Here is a 20,066-nt window from a genome sequence, read left to right on the forward strand (position 1 = left end):
ATCTAAAGCTACAAACATAAAACACTATTTAGGACATATGGACAAGCTATTCTCTCTAACATAAGATGACAGAAAATGGAAGGAAGCCCATAAAAATAACTATGAACTTGAGTGCTGGGAATAGCATCTGATGATGGTTATTGAAAAGCAGATTAAGTTATTTACATTCTGAATGGTGTATTTGTTAAAGTTCCAGAAATATTTTACAAAACTATTTTTACTGGCTACAGATAGGTACTGCCATTAATTATTATTATTGTTATTATAAACACATGAAGAGTTTAATAACTCAGCATCAGAAAGTAGGCTAACAGTAGCAATAACAAAGAATGGACTGCCTCTGAGCCATGTGGTCTAACTTAGAGGTCTCCCTCTGGTCAGCACAGGGCTCTTGCTTTTTTTTTTGTTTGTTTGTTTGTTTTTTCACCATTTTTTTTCAATGGAGTTTCATTTAGATTCTGAAAGACAATCCTGGGTTCATGTGATCACATTCTATATCCAAATATCAAGTCATTCCAGCTTTATTCTCCAAATGAATTTCAAATTATTACATTAAAAAAATCTTCCAATAATAACAAAGACTTCTTTCAGTTCTGCAAGTTAAATGACCACTCTATGTTGTACTACAAAGCATAATCCACAGATTTTGACACTCACTGTTTTCAAAGGACAGTACAGAGATCTCCTCTTTTTCTAATTCACCTTCGCTAAATAAAAATTTTACTTTGGCATAGCCTACCTTCTGACTCTTCACTGATGAATACACCAACTTTCTTCCATCTACTTCCATTATTAGCAATTAGGAAGATTACTTTTAACAGTCTTCTGACAACTATTGTAGGGAGAAAGCTTTTCACGGTTTTAATAACTTGATCTAGATTTCAAAACCTAGCTTTTGTCCTTTTCATCACTGTTGAAGTGCGTGACTCCAAAATAATTATGAACATTCAGACACACCACTGTACTTCATTTATAAGAATTATCTGCATACGCTCTCCTTCTGCATCACTAGCAATAAGTTTAAGAAATCTATCTGAAGGATATCTGTATCAGTCAAGAAAGATGACTTTATTGATAAAAACATCCATCCCATTTTCATGAAATCTAAAAACTGAAACAGAAAGCTAAAACCATTTTCATTGTCATAACAAAGCTAACCCATTTTTTAAGTCTAAAAATAAGAAGTAGCAAGTACTTCATTTTCATTTGAAAATGGTGCCAGCATGAACTGTTCCAAAAGCACTATCAGCTGTTTCAGCTAAAATGTTTCCTAGTCCCTAAAAAAAATCGCAAACAAAGTACCAAATGAAGCTTTTACAGACTTCTTAAATCTTATTTTAAGCATTCCCAAATCTTAGTGTAAAAGAGTCTTGACACCACCATGCAAACCAGCAATGTATGATACTAAGGTTCAGTAGTGAGGCCAGACACCCCTTGTTCAAGGAAAATATAGCCTTTCATGTTGATGATATTCACGCTAGCAATTGGAATTCAGAACATTTTGCTTCTAGGAGGAGCTTGCATTCATTGAGAATGCTCCCTTTGAGCCTTCACCTGTGAGCTTATAAAGAAGCATGGCTACAGACCAAAATGATATCCAGACTCATGAATCTGTTGAGTGTAATCTCTGACTGATCCACAGCTTTCCTTATCTGAGAAAGAACAGGGATTCATGATGGCTTTGAAATGGCAAGTTATATTCTATGCACAGAAACTATAACATAATAGATCCCTAATTTGCTGCTGAAGATATTATAGCCAGGACACAGCCGACGCAACAAACTGCAGAATCTCTCATTTCTTCTGACATGAAATCCCTTCCTGCTTTTGGAAGATCATTCTTATACATCCCTCCTTTTCCCTTTACAGATCTTTACCAAATCACCTTAGCGCCCAGGAAAGGATTGTTCCTCATCTGTGGGGTGTGGGGCTGCCTTCTCCATAGCTTCAAAATACATCAATGCTATCTTTACAAAGTTAAAGGTGTGAACATTACAAAACATTCATGGGAAGTACAAGTCCAATGTTATTTTATCTAGCTGCCTTTTCTCTAAAGGTCCTTTCCCACTGGGATCCTCCTTAATCTTGGAACACTGTTCCACTTAAAATACACACGTCCATTAGCTGGCAGTGACTCTGTATTGTTTCAGCTCCTTGTGTACTTTTTATGCACTCCAGTTTTCTTCACCAGATGCACTTTAAAAAATAAATAAATAAATAAATAAAAAGTTTTGTGCTAAAAATACATTGGACAACAATGGTCTTGGCATTCATTTTACATAAAAGAAATAAAGTGGCAAAGTAGACTTTGTAAGGCAAACCAGGCTCAAAATACACTTAGAGGTCAGTTTAATACCACTAAAAGGAATAGTTCTCACAGCGTGGGTGGTATCAACTTTTACACAAAAGCATGCCTGAAAGTATTAAATGCAATTCTTAAATACTTTTGGTCTTTATCCCACTGTACTTATTTTTATATAAAACATAACATATAACAGACAAACAGACCCCAAATTTCCCAGTGCCTGCAACGTGAATCAATAATACAAATGTGAGCTAATCTGATGAGAAATACCAGTTCCCTCATTCCTTCTCTACTTCCCCTCCATCCCCCACTGCACAAAAATAGAATTCAGTTTGCAGGTGGAATTCTGTGTGCAGGTGGTTGTGATTTTTCAAAGTACTGTCAGAAGAAAGATTTGTTTAAGATGAGCCGTGCTGCTTCTGATTTTTGGAAGAGCAACGTATAATTTCCATGAATCCTGAGGATTTTTGTTTGTTTGTTTTGTTGTTTTATTTTTCTCGGCAGATTTAAACTTTGGTATTTTCACAGTCATCAGCATATACAATCAAAATAGACCACTAACACTAACCCAATAAAACAGAGCATTTGAAGTCCATGATAAAATCTGCATCAGAGGAGCGAGAATTCCACTTTTAAAGAATAAACAATCCCATATTAAATATAATCATTGAAACGAAATTGCAAATTTACCAAATATCATCATCTTATTTAAGTGTATTCAAGGAAGACAATCTGTAAACAAAAGTGGAAGTGGATCCACAAAAGTGGATCTTAAAAATCCACTTGTACTGAAAGGATAGCTCTACTCTGTTCTCCATGATATTTAGTCCCTGATAGCAGGAAGAAACAAATGTTACTTCCTTTCTGATGTCATTTGTTATTTTTGTCATTTTAAAAACAGAATATGGAATAGCTTAATAAATGACTTCATCTTCATAGATCTTCTCTCTTTGATCTTTTAAATAAGATTAATTACATATACAATGAATGCTCTGAAAGTAATGCCTCCTATTTTATTATGTTGGCCCATGACATCAGAGTTGGATGTTGGTGGTATGGCAGCAGAGGTTGGACCTTCCCACCAACGTTCCATTACATGTTGCTTCCATGTGAAAGATGGCAGCAGAGAGGCAGCCTAACTCAATGGTGCCTGACATGGAAGTGCAGATAAAGCAAAACATTTTTCCTCCATGTGGAAAAAGTAGTACCCATAGACATTCATTGATGCTTATTTAATATTTCTGGAGACCAACCAGTGGATGTGAGCACAGTGAGGTGATGAGTAGTGCATTTCAGCATGGTGATAGTGAGTCACCTCCACTGGCACAGATTTTTATGAGCACAGCATGCATATTTTTGCTCATCACTGGTAAAAATGCATGGTTAATGCCTGAAAAAATAGTTTTGGAGCTGAGAAGTGGTTAAAATAGTGTTACAGTTCTCTTTGCAACTGTTGCAGTTTCCACAGAAATAAATAGGAAGTCCTACTTTCAGAGCAAAGTAGGTAGTATACATTAGAGAAACAACTATGTTCCAGGGGCATGTTTGCAGGTGCAATCTTTTACAGTTTTGCAAAACAGGAAATGTGGAATTCTCACAGAATTGTCTCAAAGAAAAATACATTCTAAAAACGTACAAAATGGCTGGCACAGTACAAATTAAAGCATTAAATTCATTTCTAAATCCTCTGAGCCCTGGGCTGCTGGAGATGGTAGTCGATAGTAGTAAAAAAAAAAAATAAAAAAATTGCCTCCTTGAAATGTGCTTGGTGGACAGCAGCTTGATGATTGGCAGCACAAATAGAAGACAAACGAGAAAGCCTTCAATCTGCAGCTGATGCACAGGAAGAACATGGGGAGCTGAGTTTACAATAGAGAAAACATTACCAAGCTAATGGCACAGGCAATCATTTGACCACCATGCATCTCTGATAGCAGCAGGGCATCCATTTTCAGTTAAGTGTTAGAGTACCTTTTTGCTTTCTCTGACCACTGCAGGGGTAAAACAACCTATGCGTGAAACCCACTGACTGGTAATAAATTACTATATTGGATACTTTTTGTTTTCTTTCAGCAATGACTTTACTGTGTATTCCTGCTATCATTACCAATTAAAGTGGAGATTGCGTTAGCAAGCTATATCTAACTGTATATCAGTCCCTATGCTCCAATTGCTTTAGCAAGTATCACAGGGTCAAGAGGCTCCTTTGACCTTTATCATCTAAGTCTCTCTGACCACTCACTATTTGAAGCAATCTCAGCTGAACAGATGGACACTTTTGCAGATTCTATAAAGCTTAGAATATAAAGATAAATGAAATTGTGTTTGGGGCTTCAAACTAGTTTATGAACATAAAATATTGCATTCAAGTTTCGCCAAAAAAACAACCCTCAGATTACAAATAGCATTTCTTAAATTCATACTATGAATACAATACTTGCCAACTACAAAATATTTGTAGCTTCAACATATAAAACTAAAGGCTTGATACAGCCTTCATAGCTAGTTATCATGAAGTTACTACTGAATATATAAAGCTTAATGATTAATGAAAATTTAATCCATCGTTTTACTGTGACTAATATATACCAAATATTCCAACAGATCATACAGTGAAGGAATACTAAAACAGATAGATATTGTAGAACACTCAAATAGAGTTTGGACCTTAACTTCAAATTCCCTGATCTTAAGCATTTAAAAAGCGCTCTCAATCAGTACACCAAATTTAAGTCACACAACACTTAAAGAGAAAGCAAAGTTGATAGTCATGTCTGAAAAACTGGTAATAAGTTTAAATTATATGTAAATAACCTTGTTCATTAATGACACTGAATAATCTTTCCAGCTAAATCACATCAGAAATCTGCATTGTTAATTTCAAAAACCTTAAGTAACAAAGGTAATACGAACTTAACTAGATTCATTGTTGAAAATTATTAAATTGGATTAAATTGGAAGGTTTCTTCTTATTTTCATGCTGCTTCTGTTTTCAGGACAACAATCACTCAGGAAGTAAAGTTCTGACTTGCATGTTCTGCTAGTGTCATTTATGTTTAGTACGAATACTACTTTAAAACATTTTCTTGTTTTATTTCAAGACCAATCTGAATTCAATCAACAGTTCCAAGCAGTCTTACTAATGATGAACTCTGTAAATATGCAGGTTTGGTTTTTCTCTTAGCTTTGGTGAATTGATGAGAAATCCACGATATGGGCAAAGATGCTGTTGGTCAAAAAAGCTGCAAATTATAGGTGTGCAACTAAAACAGCTCTTAAACATATAACATCTCTAAAAGTCTGCCCAGAGATGAAGGATGAAAATCCTCAGTTGCTCTTTCACCTCCACATTAATAGGCAAGAAATGCCTTCTATCCCAATACATCTCCTACAGACAGTCTGTACATACACACTCCCGTGCGTACCCTGCTTAAGGATCCCTTCAGTTTAGTTAACTGCTGTAATTTTCTATAGACACCTAAATTTTGCACAGACAGAGCAGAACTACCTTCTGCAAAGCAATGCTGTCTTCGTGCACAGAGGATCACACAAACTAGAGGTGTTACTATATTTATCAAACAGGGTACTCTTGAGAAGGACATACATAATTTTCAGTATCATTTACCCTTTTAGTACCTTTAACAAAGGCTCTCAGATTTTTATTATAGAAAGAACGTCAAAATGAACGGAGGACCCATTCACCTCAAAATAAGATCCACCTTCTATGTGGACAGTCTCTGAGCCATGACAATCTTAGATGGAAGGAAAGTATGAGATTCTTTCTTTAAAGGAAGACTTATTAGTATTTACATAAATTATGTCAACATCTTAATGTACAAATGTAGAAGTAAATTTTCTAACAAAAACTGATGCAACTCTAGAAACGAATAGATTTCAGAGATGGGTGGCAGTAAAAACTTTCTTTGCATTACTCAGGACTTAGGAAGGAAAACTGTAACATGGAACATCCACTGTAGTTCCTACATAATCAACTGGACAAAACAATGCCATGATAATCCACAGACACAATGCTTGCATTTGGGAATTATTGTACTGAATTATTTACTGAATGAACACCCAAATATTTGTGAAAATAATGCTGGGCAGAGAAACTGCCAACATAACTAAGGAAGGAGATTAAAACAACATGGGAATATTGCTTTGTTCCAAGAATAACTCAAGTATGTAGAAATTAAGCTACCAATACAATGCTAGCTGCTGACTCCAGCTGGGATAATGTCTTTGCCTCATCTGCTGTTGCCATACTGGATTCTAAAAATAAAATTTACCTACATAGATCTAGTAGATCAAATTCTAAGCAAGTGACTTTCCCCTGTAATTTTGCAGTTAAGTAGTATACTGCAGTCTAGCCTTGAAAGTGTCATTCTTAAAAACATATGAAAATACAGACTAGACTTCAAAATTCTATACTTTTAGTGGACTTTTCTGGGAGGTATCAGAATAGCAGCTACATCCCTGTACCCCTAGCTATCATACAGTTATTTCTTTGACAATTGTTTAATCTTACTGAAAGCAGTAGTATTGCAGAGGTTTTCAAGGGAACAATCTTTGAAAATTATAGAGAACATAGCTGGTTTGTTGATTCATCTTTCTGAGAACTATTGAAAGAACAGAACTGAATAAATTTAGATTTGAGTATTAAAATGTAGAAAAATGAAGAAGAACAGAAATGTAAGCACTGGTGTTGCTTCTTTGTTGTTTCTGCTGTTTTTCAATTGAACCACAATTTAGCACTTAAATCTCTGATAATTAGCAGAAATGAACTATTTATCAGAAGTAAACTGGAAGACAGCAAGTTGTTTATTGAAGAGTAACATTTGGTATTGGTTTCAGAAGTCATTTTGCAAGGCCTAGTTCCATCATTACATTTATGCTGTCAATGTATTTCTAAAAAAAGTCACCACTGTTTTGAACTGATGAAGGAATGCACTTCAACAAAGGCCTGTCTGTGTTGCTTGCTATCCACATCTGTACAAGTAAAATATGCTATGCTATCACAATGGTAGCCTTTCTTTTTATTCCGATTTGTGGCAATGACTAGAGAAAATACCAAAATCAATGAATTCACAACTTGGTAGAGGAGCTCGGAAAACTGCAGTAACTTTTAGCAAAGCTGGCATGTGGTCCAAGCTATTGCTCTCTCTAAGGATCATTATGCCCTTTGACTGTCACCTGTTTGAACTAATAATTCTGAAGGGATTCCTTCACTGTAGTTGTGTTGCCATATTGGCCCCACTGCATGTTTCACAGGAAACATGGTGCTGAAATGCTCTGCATCTGCATTATGGTTAATCCATATATAGATCTTTGTTTCTTTGCTCATTTCACTGTTACATTTAAATAATATACTATTATATATAGCTTCTGAACACAAATCTATGAAAAACCGAATGAAAAATTACCCCTTTCCTGTTACCAGCATTCTCCCACATGGTTCTGCTTTGGTGTTAATAGTTAATTTAAAGTGATCAAAGATCCATATCTCTGATGATACCACCCTAAACATCAAAATGAAATAAAAGAATACAAATCTAAGGTTCCACAGTTTACAGTATCCAAGTTCATATTTGAAAAGTAATATTTGGTATTTGTGCTTATATCTCACTTCCATTTCTCTATCAGTTTTCACATTGGAAAAATTTAACTTGTTAAATTTTAAACTGCTGTTGTTCCATCCTGGTGATGTCTTGCTTATTCTAGGCAACATAACGTAGTTCATTATTTATTATTTCTGTACATTTTACTGCATACCGTTTTCAGTAATGATATAAAAATACCAACTTTCTTCTGAGGAAATACTTTTGTTTCATAGGCATCCTGCTTACACATATTTTGTTTAAAACAGAATATATGTGCTATTACATAACTGAATGAGAAGTTCTTCAAAATAAATATTAGGTATGTGAAATACCTGAATTTGAAATGCATTTTGGAATTGTTATTGTAACTGGTACATTACTCCAGTTATAATTACTTCTAAAAGTTGCATAAGCCCAATGACTCCTTATGGATATTGTGTAGACACTTAAGATATTTTGACTCTGCACCATTCTCTAGTGGCTATGTGCTCAAAGATTCACATTTTAAGGAAACGTCAAGTGAAATATATCAAGTGATAAATATTTCCATAAATTTTCCTACATAAATGTATTTCTCCCCCATCGCTGTCTTTCTCATCTGACATACACAGCTATGGAAATGATCTTAAAAAGCACTTTTCTTTCTAGTCTAGCTAGACTTCAATAGACTTCAATAGTGTAATTCAGCAGATCAAGGGTTTCAATGGAATTTGACTTAGCAATGATTTCTCAAATTGTAGAAGCCCCTCTTCTTCCTATTTCTTTACCTAAAGGAAGCTCTAATCACATTATTTAGCCATGCTCTGAAAATAGCAACACATGATAACAGATTTATATCCAAACTATTCCAAATGAAAAGCTGGAAAATTTTTTAATGTTAAATGTTCATGGAACATCAGGAAAATTGATTCCATTCAAATTTACGTGAAGATTTAACAGATTCACATAAAGTGAGCTGTTTAAAAAAATATTTTTTTTTTCTTTTTTAAATACTTAGTTCCGTTTTCTAGAATAACTGATTTAAAGCTACAATGACAGCTAGTTCCATACATACACCACAAGCACACAATCTAGTACGTAGTCTATTGTAATTAAGACCAGAGATTCAATACCTATTGCTACTGGCCAGGTATCATAGCAACCTTATGTCACTGAATACTACTGGAAAACTGTTCAGCACCAGCAAGACTTCGCTTCAGGAAAATCTACAATGGCGCTACAGATTGTCAGCATCTGTGGGGGTTGTTACAGAATGAACAAAAAAGAAATCCTTTAAAAAACCAACAAAGCAACAACAACAAGAACAAAAAACAAAACAAAACAAACAAACAAACAAACAAAAACACAACAGAAAAATGACAGGGATATTGTAGGATCATTAAAAACAACACAAAGAAGGAAAGACTTTTTGTCATTAGTTACATAACTTATGCATCAACATCCTAATATCTATCCACAATAAGCTGGAGTTAAAATAATGCTGTTACTACACTGTATGCATAAATTCACAAAGTATTTTCTCTCTCTCTCTCTCTATTTTTATTTTTTTTTTGGCTCACTATTTATCACTAATTTTAATTTGAAATTAGAACAGACTCTTAAAATAATATTTAAACTTCCAAAAATGCATTCTAGATAGTCTTCTATAAATCCGCAGAAAAAAAAAGAAAAAACAGGTTACTATGAACAAGAACCCAATATTGATTTTTCTGCGGTGCAGTAAAGCATCTCCATTCTATTTGGCTGCTGTCAAAGCCACTCTTTAACAGCTGGAGTCAAATTGCACTATTTACAGCAAGAACCCTTGTCAAGTGGACCATAAGTATTCTAACAATACACTATTCAAATGGCACTTTGCCACACAAATTGCTGACTTGATGAATACCCTATGTCAATGACTAAGGCCAACATAGAAGTTTCATTTTATGAGAGATTTTTACATTCACATACTAAGTACAGCTTTCTTGAAGAACTATTAAACTATATATTTTGGGTCTTTTGACATTGAAAATAATTAAAATCTGTTTAAATATATCTAGGGTATTTGACAATACTAATATGGATCTTGCGTTAACTGCATTTGTCACACTCATCTGTTATTGGTACTCCCACTGGCACGTGCAGCACAATAAGAGAATTAAAATGGTCAAAACACCATGAAATCAAAGCATTCTGCCTTTGTATCTGTGATTCACATGATGACAAATGTTTTGAAAGAAAGCCTTTGAAGCTGGGCTGCTATGTGAGGATATTTTTCTTAGCATGGAAGAAAGAGACCATTGTCTTGCAGATGTGTGTGGTTTTTTTTTTTTGTTTTTTTTTTTTTTTTTTGTATTTTCTTAAATATGTTATTAATGATAAAACAATGTAATAAATATTAATCTTGCCTATGGACTTCATGTGGATCATCATAAAAAGTAATGATTTCTTACAAACATAATACCAACCTTACAGAGTAGATGGAATCCTAACATTTTCTGTTGCATAAGTCTCCTGAAACTGAAATTTTAAGGAGGCTGAAGTGAAATTTTTGTTTGTTTTTGATGAAATTGGAATGTTGTCATCAGTTCAGCATGTTAACGTTCTATTACACATTTTGCCAGAGAATCTAATGAAATATTGGATGCATACATGCATATTAAAGCATCTTAGATTTTCACAATAGTTTAATCTGAGAGGACATTATATACAATGCGGTTTGAAGTTGTTGAACTCACTTATACTCACAGAACTTCTGCTAGCTTCATGAAATATTTTCAAGAAAATATTTAAAGGCATAGAAAAGCTGCGATTCAAAAGAGTCAATACAAAATACTTGGGAAAAAAAAAAGAAAAAAAAAAGAAAAGAAAAAAAAAGAAAAAAAAAAAGAAAAATAAAGAAAAAAGTTTCTAGATCAAGAACTATGAAAAAATGTCTTTTGTCTTAAGAAGCCTTGGTTTGGATTTCATAACAAAACAGCTTCAAGTATAAAAAGCCACATGGTCCCTTTGTGCAGACCATACCAGATTTCTAGAATAACACATTAAGCAGATCTCCATTGTTCACTTAATTGTTATTCTCTTCCCAAGTTGGCTACACCCTATGCATTTAGGCACCAGCATCTCCCACACTAATCTACAGAATCTGGTCTAACAGGGATGGAGGTGAGATGAAATGCTGGATGCAATGAGTCCAGATTTTTGATGAATGTTGTTTCTCCAAGTACAGACATTTATTTGTTAGAGAATTAGACTAACATGACTGTAAGGACAAAAGAAAACAGAAGGTGAAAGAAAAGAAAGGTATGCTGTCAATCATAGGAAAGTTTAAGAGCCATCAATAATATTCTCTCAAGGAGTTTTTATTAGGACAAGATAACTAATGAACAAAGTTGAAGGATGAAAATGGAATATTTCATTGCAGAATCAGAGCAGTCAAGACACATGCCTGATCAAGAAGAGTGCTATAAATTATTACAACTCTGTCACCTCTTGTGACATTACTTTAAATTTAAAATCACAGTAATCCACAAAGTACATTAAACTCCTCACTTCACAATTTGCCAGAAACTACTTTCCCATATTCCATGAACAGCACATCCTTTTTCTTAAACACTTTGTTAAACTCATGCAATTTGAAAATTGAAATGTAATATGTATGGCCAAAACTCTGCTCCAAAGACATCTATTATAACTTTGTTATTTCTCTTTGAAAAAGCTAGAAGAAATTATTCCTTTAACTAAAGTAACAGTGAGATCAGATTCTGTGTCAATGGCCAACTAGCACACCATCTGCCCCCACAACATGCTCAGCAGGATTATGCTTTAATAAGACTTTTCAGAAAATGGGATCAAAAAGAACTTTAGAAATCAGACTAAGGTTAGTAAAAGGTCAAAGAGAAATATAAAGAGTTGAACAATTATAAACTCAAAGGCATATTTAAATTGTAAGGAGAATTAGGAAAAAGACCAGAAGAGAAAGTTTACAATAAGGACTTGGATTAAGCTATCCCTTATCAAACTGATTTCTGGAAAATCCAGTATTTTGTTTAACACTATATAAAGGAGGTAGGAAAAGGCCAGGCACCATTCAGAAAGCTGTTTCCACGTATGAGTCAAAGTTAAACATTTGTCATCTTCCCGTGTTTATGGGAAGGTATTTATGATCTGTGTTCAGTGGCTTCCTCTGTTTTATTGCAGGGAAAAGCCGTTCTGAAAAAAAAGAAACTAGTAACTAAGAAGGACTACATTTGAACAAGCAACACTGAAGCCCCATTCTTAAGATCCCTTTGTATCAAGAATTCAGTTAAATATATTCAACTCTGACAAACTAGGTGTCAGAAACAAAGTATTAACCTTCATCTTTCAGTCTGAATAAGGGTTATACACATCTTATTTGAGACTGCAACAAAACCAAGGTTGTGTAACAATCTGGTTTTTACATTGATCAAATACAGCTTTTCTAAATATCTACAATACCAATTAAAAATACACATATTTAAGCAATAAATAAACAATCAGTATTGCACCTTCAACTTTGTTTCTCATTTTCTAGTATCTTTGTAATAGTTTTCTCAGATTAAATCGTACATTAATAGTAGTTACAGTAAGGCGTTTCCAACTATTGCTTAAAAACAACAAAACACGAGTGTAACTTTTCGAGCAGTCTCAGTAATTTAGCTAATGACATCAGTGAAGAATTGTTAGTTAAAGCTAGGTATTTTTTCTGGCTAAATCACTCCTGAAGGCTGATATATACATTTGTGGCCCAATATCTCACACAATGAACAATATTATTATTATTATTATTATTTTAAGAAATAAAAAGTGCCAAGTTAATTGCACCAACTTAAATGAAAGGCACTTTCACTCTGTTCTCCGCAGTTAACAAAACAAACACCAAATAAAATCTACCACTGGATAACAAAAGAAATCTGTACCTCTGTAAAAGAGCTATGTGGAAGACACGTGAAACTTTTCCCAAGAATCATCCACCTGAATTGGCACATGCAATAGTTCTGAGGGCATGGCTCACAGATGCAGTCTTAAGTTTGGATTGCAAGGAAATATGCTCAGCAATTTGTTCTATATAACAGTACTGGACAAATAGGTGCAAGGCTTTACAAACGTAAAATCAAGTCTACACAACACAAATGCAGTACTACATGGGAACAGTGAAAGTATAAAGAACTTGGATCACAATAATTTGCTCACACATTAATTTTCATCCTTACCTTATCTGAAGATTTTTCTGTCTGAGTAAGGTTGTAAGAGATCGTACCACGCTTATAAGAGCTGGAGGATTTGTATTGAAAATTTTTATTTCTTTTTGACTCCTGAGATACAGGACGTAGAGAATCCGCCACTAAGTATTCTGAATCTTCAATGGAAGAAAGGATGGCTTTTGCTATTTCACCTGTTTCATGTCGTTCCAGGGTACCTATAGAAACACAAGTTGTAATTTTTTTTTTTTTTTAATTTTTTTTTTTTAGGAACTATAGCATCTAACATGGAAGTTTAAATTTCACTTTGTATATTTCACAGGAGCATGAAAGTCATGAAGCTACACTTACAGATAAGCCAACTAAGTTCTTACTCTCTGGATCTTAGAAATCCAAGTTCTATTTCACTGCATTACTACATTCAAAAACCCAAAGACTTAACTTCTTTAGAAGAGACTGCAACAAATACCTTAAGCTTCAGGAAACTTAGGATATTCTGTATGATGTATGAAGTCAGAGGAGAAAAGAAATGTTAGAATACCACTTGTTCAGAACTGTCATTTGTCTTCTTCCAATAAAATCTTCACTGTGTACGTAATTAACATTGTAAACAGTAATACTTATGTAATATTTTAGTGCTGTCCTCTAGCGTTCTCAATTACAAACAGCAAGGGAAAGCTCGTTTTTTTCCCCTTTTTCCCTCTGAAACATTTTAAACACGGTATAAACAAATACAGTACATCTAGACTGAAAGCCCCAAATACAAATACAAGTGTTTAAGGATAGTTTTCTCACTTCTGTGGATATGAGGAATCTGATTCATTTAAGCATCTCATCCATATTATAAATAGATTTAAGTCCTGTTTCTCTAATTGGAAGAATTTGTCATTACTCCTCTCCAGATGCTTTCCTCAGTTTTACTTCTCATTCTTACCACATTTTCCTTACTCACACCAGAGAATGAATCAGGAAAAATGTAGCATATGCTGAAAGACAGCTCTTTATCTTAGGCTTCTTTTATTACAGCCATTGAAGAAGAAAAAAATCATTGGGCCTAAAACTAATTAACTTCTGACAGGTGATTTAATTCTATTTCCTTCTTGCTGTATTTTTCCACACTTCATATGATTTCCTAAGTTAGTGCAAGGGAATTAAATGCTATTAAGGCAGCCATGGGGCAGGAGGCTGACATTACTAAATAGAGTAAGATTGTTTAATTTTGTTTGAAGACAGTGGAACATCTCTTCCACGGTCCCCAGACTGTTCGTGGGTCAGTCAGGTAGAAGGAAAGCCACACAGATTAGCTCTGATTCCCTCTCCTTTAGGTTACATTCCCAATTAGACTTTTCTTTCTTCCTCTTTACACGTTGTACAGTGAGCTTCCAAGAACATAATGAGGTTCAACAAGGCCAAGTGCAAGGTGTTGCACATTGATCAGGGCCATCCCAGATACATGAACAGACTGGGAGAAGAGTCCATTGAAAGCAGCCCTGTGTGGGACAACTTCATGGTCCCGTCAGAGGTAAAACAACACGAGGAAGCAGCATGCACTTGTGGTCTGATAGGCCAACAGTATCCTGGGCTGTGTCAGAGGAGGGATGGCAACAGGGTGAGGAAGGGGACTATTCCCCTGTGCTATACCCTCATGAGTCCTCATCTGGAGCACTGTGCCCAAGTCTGGGGTCTTCAAACCAACAAGGATGTAGAGCTGCTGGAGCAGATCTGAAGAGCCACAGAGAGGATCAGAGAGTTGAGGCACCTCTCTTATGAAGAAAGATAAAGAGCTGGGCTTCTTTAGCTTACTCTGGGGAGACCTCGCGGCAGCTTTCCAGTACCTGAGGAGAACTCAAATAGGAGGACTGGTTTTCTACATACTCTAGTAGCAATATGACAAAAGGAAACAGCTTTCAACTAAAAGCGGAGAGATTTACATTACATGTTGGGTAGAAATTCTTTACTCAGAGGTGGATGGGCCCTGGCAGAGGCTGTCCAGGAGGCTGTGGATACCCCATCCTCGGAAGCATTCAGAGCCAGGTTGAATAGGATCCTGGGCAGCCTGATCAGTGGGTTATAACCCTGCCTGTGGCAAAGGGATTGGAACTAAAAGATCTTTAATATTTCTTCTAACCTAAGCCATTCTAGCAGTCCATGATACCTTCTCACTCCAACCCCACTGCTAGATAAGGCCTTACTGGAAGGATTCCCTGAGTATTTTTCATAACACTTTAGAGGCAAAACTTCAGTCTGAATACCTGAAGATTGCAGAACATTTAACAATACACAATTGGAACAGTTATTCATAACACAAGGAATGACAAAAGTAACGTCTCCTATTTATTTACATTAAAACTACAAAAGATAAAAAGATGCAGAATTACCGTTTGACAGAAATTTTCAGTCACAAAACATTTTTCAATAGTCACCACTGTTATCTATGAATTTTGATAGTGATACTTGCATAGAGCCAGCATACCACGCTCATAAAAATGTGCATGGCCATCCAGAACATTGTTTGATTTTTATATCACTGTCACCACCCATCACCTCACTGTGCTCACATCCACTGGTTGGTCTCCAGAAATGTTCAACAAACACTGATGAATGTCAGTGGTTGCCATTTTCCCATATGGAGGATTTCAGTTAAGCCCCTTTGCTTCACCTGTACTTCTGTATCAGGCACCTTTCTGTCAGACTGCCTCTCTGCTGCCATCTGTCACATGGCAACAGAATGTAACAGCATACCAGTGCACAGGTTCAACATCTACTGCCAGACCACCAGCATCTGCCTCCGATGTCATAAACCATCATAATAAAAAAGGAGGCATTACTTTTGGAGCAGCCCTCCTATTTTAAATGAGCTCTTATGTACCATGTATTTCCTATAGGAATTAAGAATTAAACTGTAATTACCTGTCTCCTATAAATAAATGAGCTAAAACATGGGAAAGATATAAAGTATTAAATACCTACTATATCCTGAAATGTTTTTTCTCTTAAGTTTGAATTCTTTGTAGCCTCAAGTAATACAACATGAATTTCCCTTTTCACTGCTACTAAGAAAAAACACCACATAACATTGAAGTTCTAACAGCAACACCTGCTAAAAAATATTGGACTGGGATTGAGGGATCTCATACCACATGTTTGTGTGTATAAAACTTCTTCATCAGAAATTATTTCTCCGAAGCTCAGCCATCTCTGTTAACTGTAGCATCACCTCAGTTATTTATGTGGCAAAGAGTCTTTATACTCAGGGCAGGAGAAAGCAATGAGACTGATTCTTTGTCCCCTACAACCCAACTGAGTGCCATAGATTATTCTGTAATAATGCACAGAGAGAAATAATAATAATAATAAAATAATAATAATAATAATAATAATAATAATAATAATAATAAAAAGCTAAGGTTTAATTTCTTTTCATATCTCATTTTAATTGACTGCCTCAGGATTTGCAGCCAGTGACAGAGATTGTTACAGAAGCAAATATTAACTGTAAGGAAAGCACCGTTTCTAAGATCTTTGAAGTCAGACCCACCTATGAGCCCTTCAAAAACCACACACAAAAACCCCCACCAGTTGCAAAGCTCCCAACACTATAACATTTAAGTGTATCTGTTCTGCTCCCAAAATAAGTGTACACAGGACGAGGGAAGGATTATGCAATCTGTACTAGACTTGCATGAGTAAACATGCTTGAAAATATTAATGTATTTGGAAATAATACAGTTATTCATTTCATATTATTTTGGCCTCTCTAAGCATGCAAACAACTTCCTGCAATGTTCAGAACATAAGATAACCAAATCCACCATAAAAATAGTTCTCTCTTAAGTGTAGAGAGCTTGGCTTTCTCTGCTATCTGTTTCTAGAAGTCCCACATCTTCCTGTGTTTTCTATAATGCTTTTGTCTATGCAACTCACTAAATACTGAAGACTTGTTATAACATCCCTGTGAAATAACAATAAATGTTTAATATTAAGGTAGAGATTGTGAGAAATAAATCCTCAGTAAATTAAAAAATTCAGGGGTCTGATATTAAATTTTATAACAAATGTAAAATCTGGTCTTGGAGCTTCAAATATTCAAAGCAGGCTTTGCTAGCTGCTGGTGAACCTGAATATACCACACCATACACAGTCAAAGGAATACAGCAGCTAAGTGGTTTATTCTAGGAATAGTTGTTAGATAAATGTACTCCACTTCTGAAGGAAAAGGAAGTTAAAGAGCAAGGTGGTAGGAAAGAGTATAAGCGACACAGGTCCCAAGCTTGAATTTTAAACACAAAGAAACCTAAACATTTTGTGTTGGGAAGTATAAAATAACAATGGATGAATAAGAAAAGATAGTGCTTTCTCCATAGCAGCATCACTACTGCTGTGACTCCATAATACACACAAAATGTAGGAAAAGTCTCTCTCAGGCTGTGACCATGGCAACCAAGTCTCCTGAACAGACAACAGTGGAGTATTTCATTCTCCTGGGCAGCTTTGGACCACCAGATGTGACTAGCTAGAGACTATCACAACATCTTATTCTTCTTCTGGACCAAGTACTACAAATTGGGTCTCTGGGTGTTAGTGCTATGTGTGCAGTTCTGTGGATTCTGCTCTTATTGAATAATGCATTTTTACTGAGGAGGTCATGCATATTATGCTGCCTCAAGACGAGGCTTTCACTGGCATCACATGACCTGTCATATCATCAGGCTCCAGTGCTTTCTGTTCACTGTCGCAGCCAAAGTATTGAAAAGACATCCTCAATATTGCAGTGCTGCTGTGACCTAGTAACTCAACTGAGTCTTACAGCATAAGTAATCTGTGTGAATGAAAAATGGTTTTAGAATTGATTTTATTCAAAAACAACACGTGGTCAGGAACAAATCTTTTTTTTTTTTTTTTTTTTTTTTTTTTTTTTTTTTAATTTCCTAGTAGCCAAAACAAATCAAAATAGCTCACTTCAGAACAAGCATCACCGGTCAAGTATTAGCTTTTTCTCATTGCTTTATTTTCTGTCCAGACACTCCTTTCCATCCTTTATCAACTTAAAAACTTCCAACCATATATTTTCTTTTCTAATAGAATCAGAAAAATGAATAAAAATCAGAAAAATAGTATAAAAACACACACAGGTTGCTCCAAAAGTAATACCTCCTATTTATTTCCATGGAACCTAGAGCAGATGCAAAGAGCATAACACTGCTTGACAGAGCACATTCTCAGCTACAAAACACCTTTTATTTACTTATATTTTTTAAAGTCACCACTATTAGCTATGCTTTTTTGCCAACTAAGAACAAGAACCTGCATGCTGCACTCAAAAATCTACCTGGTTTTCAGAGCATGGCTTGCCTTTCACATTGCTGCTGTCACTGCTGACATGCACCACCCCCTGCCTCACTGTGCGGACAGCACTGCTCGGTCTCCATCAACAGTCAGCAAGACTCAACGAATGTCAGTGTGTGAATTCCTCCATGCAGAAGAAATGGCAGTCTCACATCTTTGCCTTGGAAATGCTTATGAAGCAGATGTCATTTTGTTAAACTGTCCCTCTGCTGCCATCTATTGCACAGCAACAAAATGTAACACCATACTGATGGAAAGGTTCAACCTCTACTGCCATCCCACCAGAATCCACTTCTGACACTGTGGTTCAGGATAATAACATGGCATCACTTTCAGGGTAGCCTTCATAGATGGGATGGATCAAATGAAATTCAGCCTCCTGAAATCCATTTATTAATGAAAGGATATTTTTTCTTTAACTTCAGCACGGAGTATTCTGAAGGATCACATAGAGGAAAACAGACTTAGCAGACACTGCCATGATTTTTTGCATTTAGATTTACGTCACACAGTCCAACTGCTGAACATCTTTGGCATTTTCAGACCTGCATTAGCGAACTTTTCAGGATGTCTTTTAATCAAAGACAGTAATTGAGAACCATGCAAAGAAAGCCTCTGAAATATTACTTATATAACAGGCTTACACAAAAGGCAAACAAAGAGCAGTTGTTCAAAGTAGTCAGTTCTTGTCTAAAGTATTCTGTTGTAGAAAAAAACACTCTGATAGAAGGGCCATTAGAATCGCTCAGGTTAGAAAAGAGCTTTAAGATTTTCAAGCTCAAACACGACCTAACCATGCTACCCCTAACTCTAGAAGCCTGTCAGTCCTCAATGAACTCCTAATAATGCAACACATCACTTAAAATTTGTGCCACAGTTTCATAAGGGCCATTCTTTATAGCTTCAAAGTGATTGACAAAATTATGTGCAATACAACGGTTTTACATCATTATTGGGAATATCAAATGATTTTTGTTCTGATATCAGAAAAAGTAAAATAAGTCGTTTTTGTATAAGCAAGCAGACTTTGAGCATATTCACAGATATACATCTGACAAGGCAAATGCTTACTAATACTACATAGAATAGCACAGAATATTAAACAAGTAAAAGATAACAGATCCACAAACAGCTTCAGATGTAAATTTAGTTGTGAACAGAAAATAGTCAAGCATTACTTTATGAATTGTATTTCCCAACAGTGATAATTACAAGCAGCTGCAGTAAAATCATTGCCATTAGCAGAAACATAGATTTACTCCATAACTATTAATAATATCAGAACCAAATTTCTGATTTAAATATATTCTATTTGAAATTCACAATAGACACATAGTTAAACAATAAAATAAAGCAAGACATGCAAGGCAGAATAAAATACAGTAAATTACTAGAGGTTACATAATGCAAGAATGATGAATAAAATCACATTAAACTTAAACTAAACCTACCTCTGATAAATGAGGATTGCTTTGCTACCTTAAAACAAAGATCCCTCTTTAAAGTCTACCTACTATTTCCTTGCCCTCAGCATGTATTAGACAGAGACGTGGCTCCATTGGCAGGTTTCCACACGATTTTTTAAACCAAGAAAGAAAACACTGATCCTGTTGT

General features: G+C 35.3%; 1 protein-coding gene across 1 annotated transcript in view; it reads right to left on the reverse strand.

The window, feature by feature from the left end:
- Nucleotides 1-20,066, reverse strand: part of WDR72 (WD repeat domain 72) — a 97,396-nt gene that overhangs the window by 53,590 nt on the left and 23,740 nt on the right. Inside the window, exon 14 of the mRNA XM_072345101.1 lies at nt 13,119-13,324. Coding sequence (XP_072201202.1) covers nt 13,119-13,324 — 206 coding nt within the window. The remainder of the gene's footprint in view (nt 1-13,118; nt 13,325-20,066) is intronic.

This window comes from Excalfactoria chinensis, chromosome 10, assembly GCF_039878825.1.
Source record: "Excalfactoria chinensis isolate bCotChi1 chromosome 10, bCotChi1.hap2, whole genome shotgun sequence".
NCBI lineage: Eukaryota > Metazoa > Chordata > Aves > Galliformes > Phasianidae > Excalfactoria > Excalfactoria chinensis.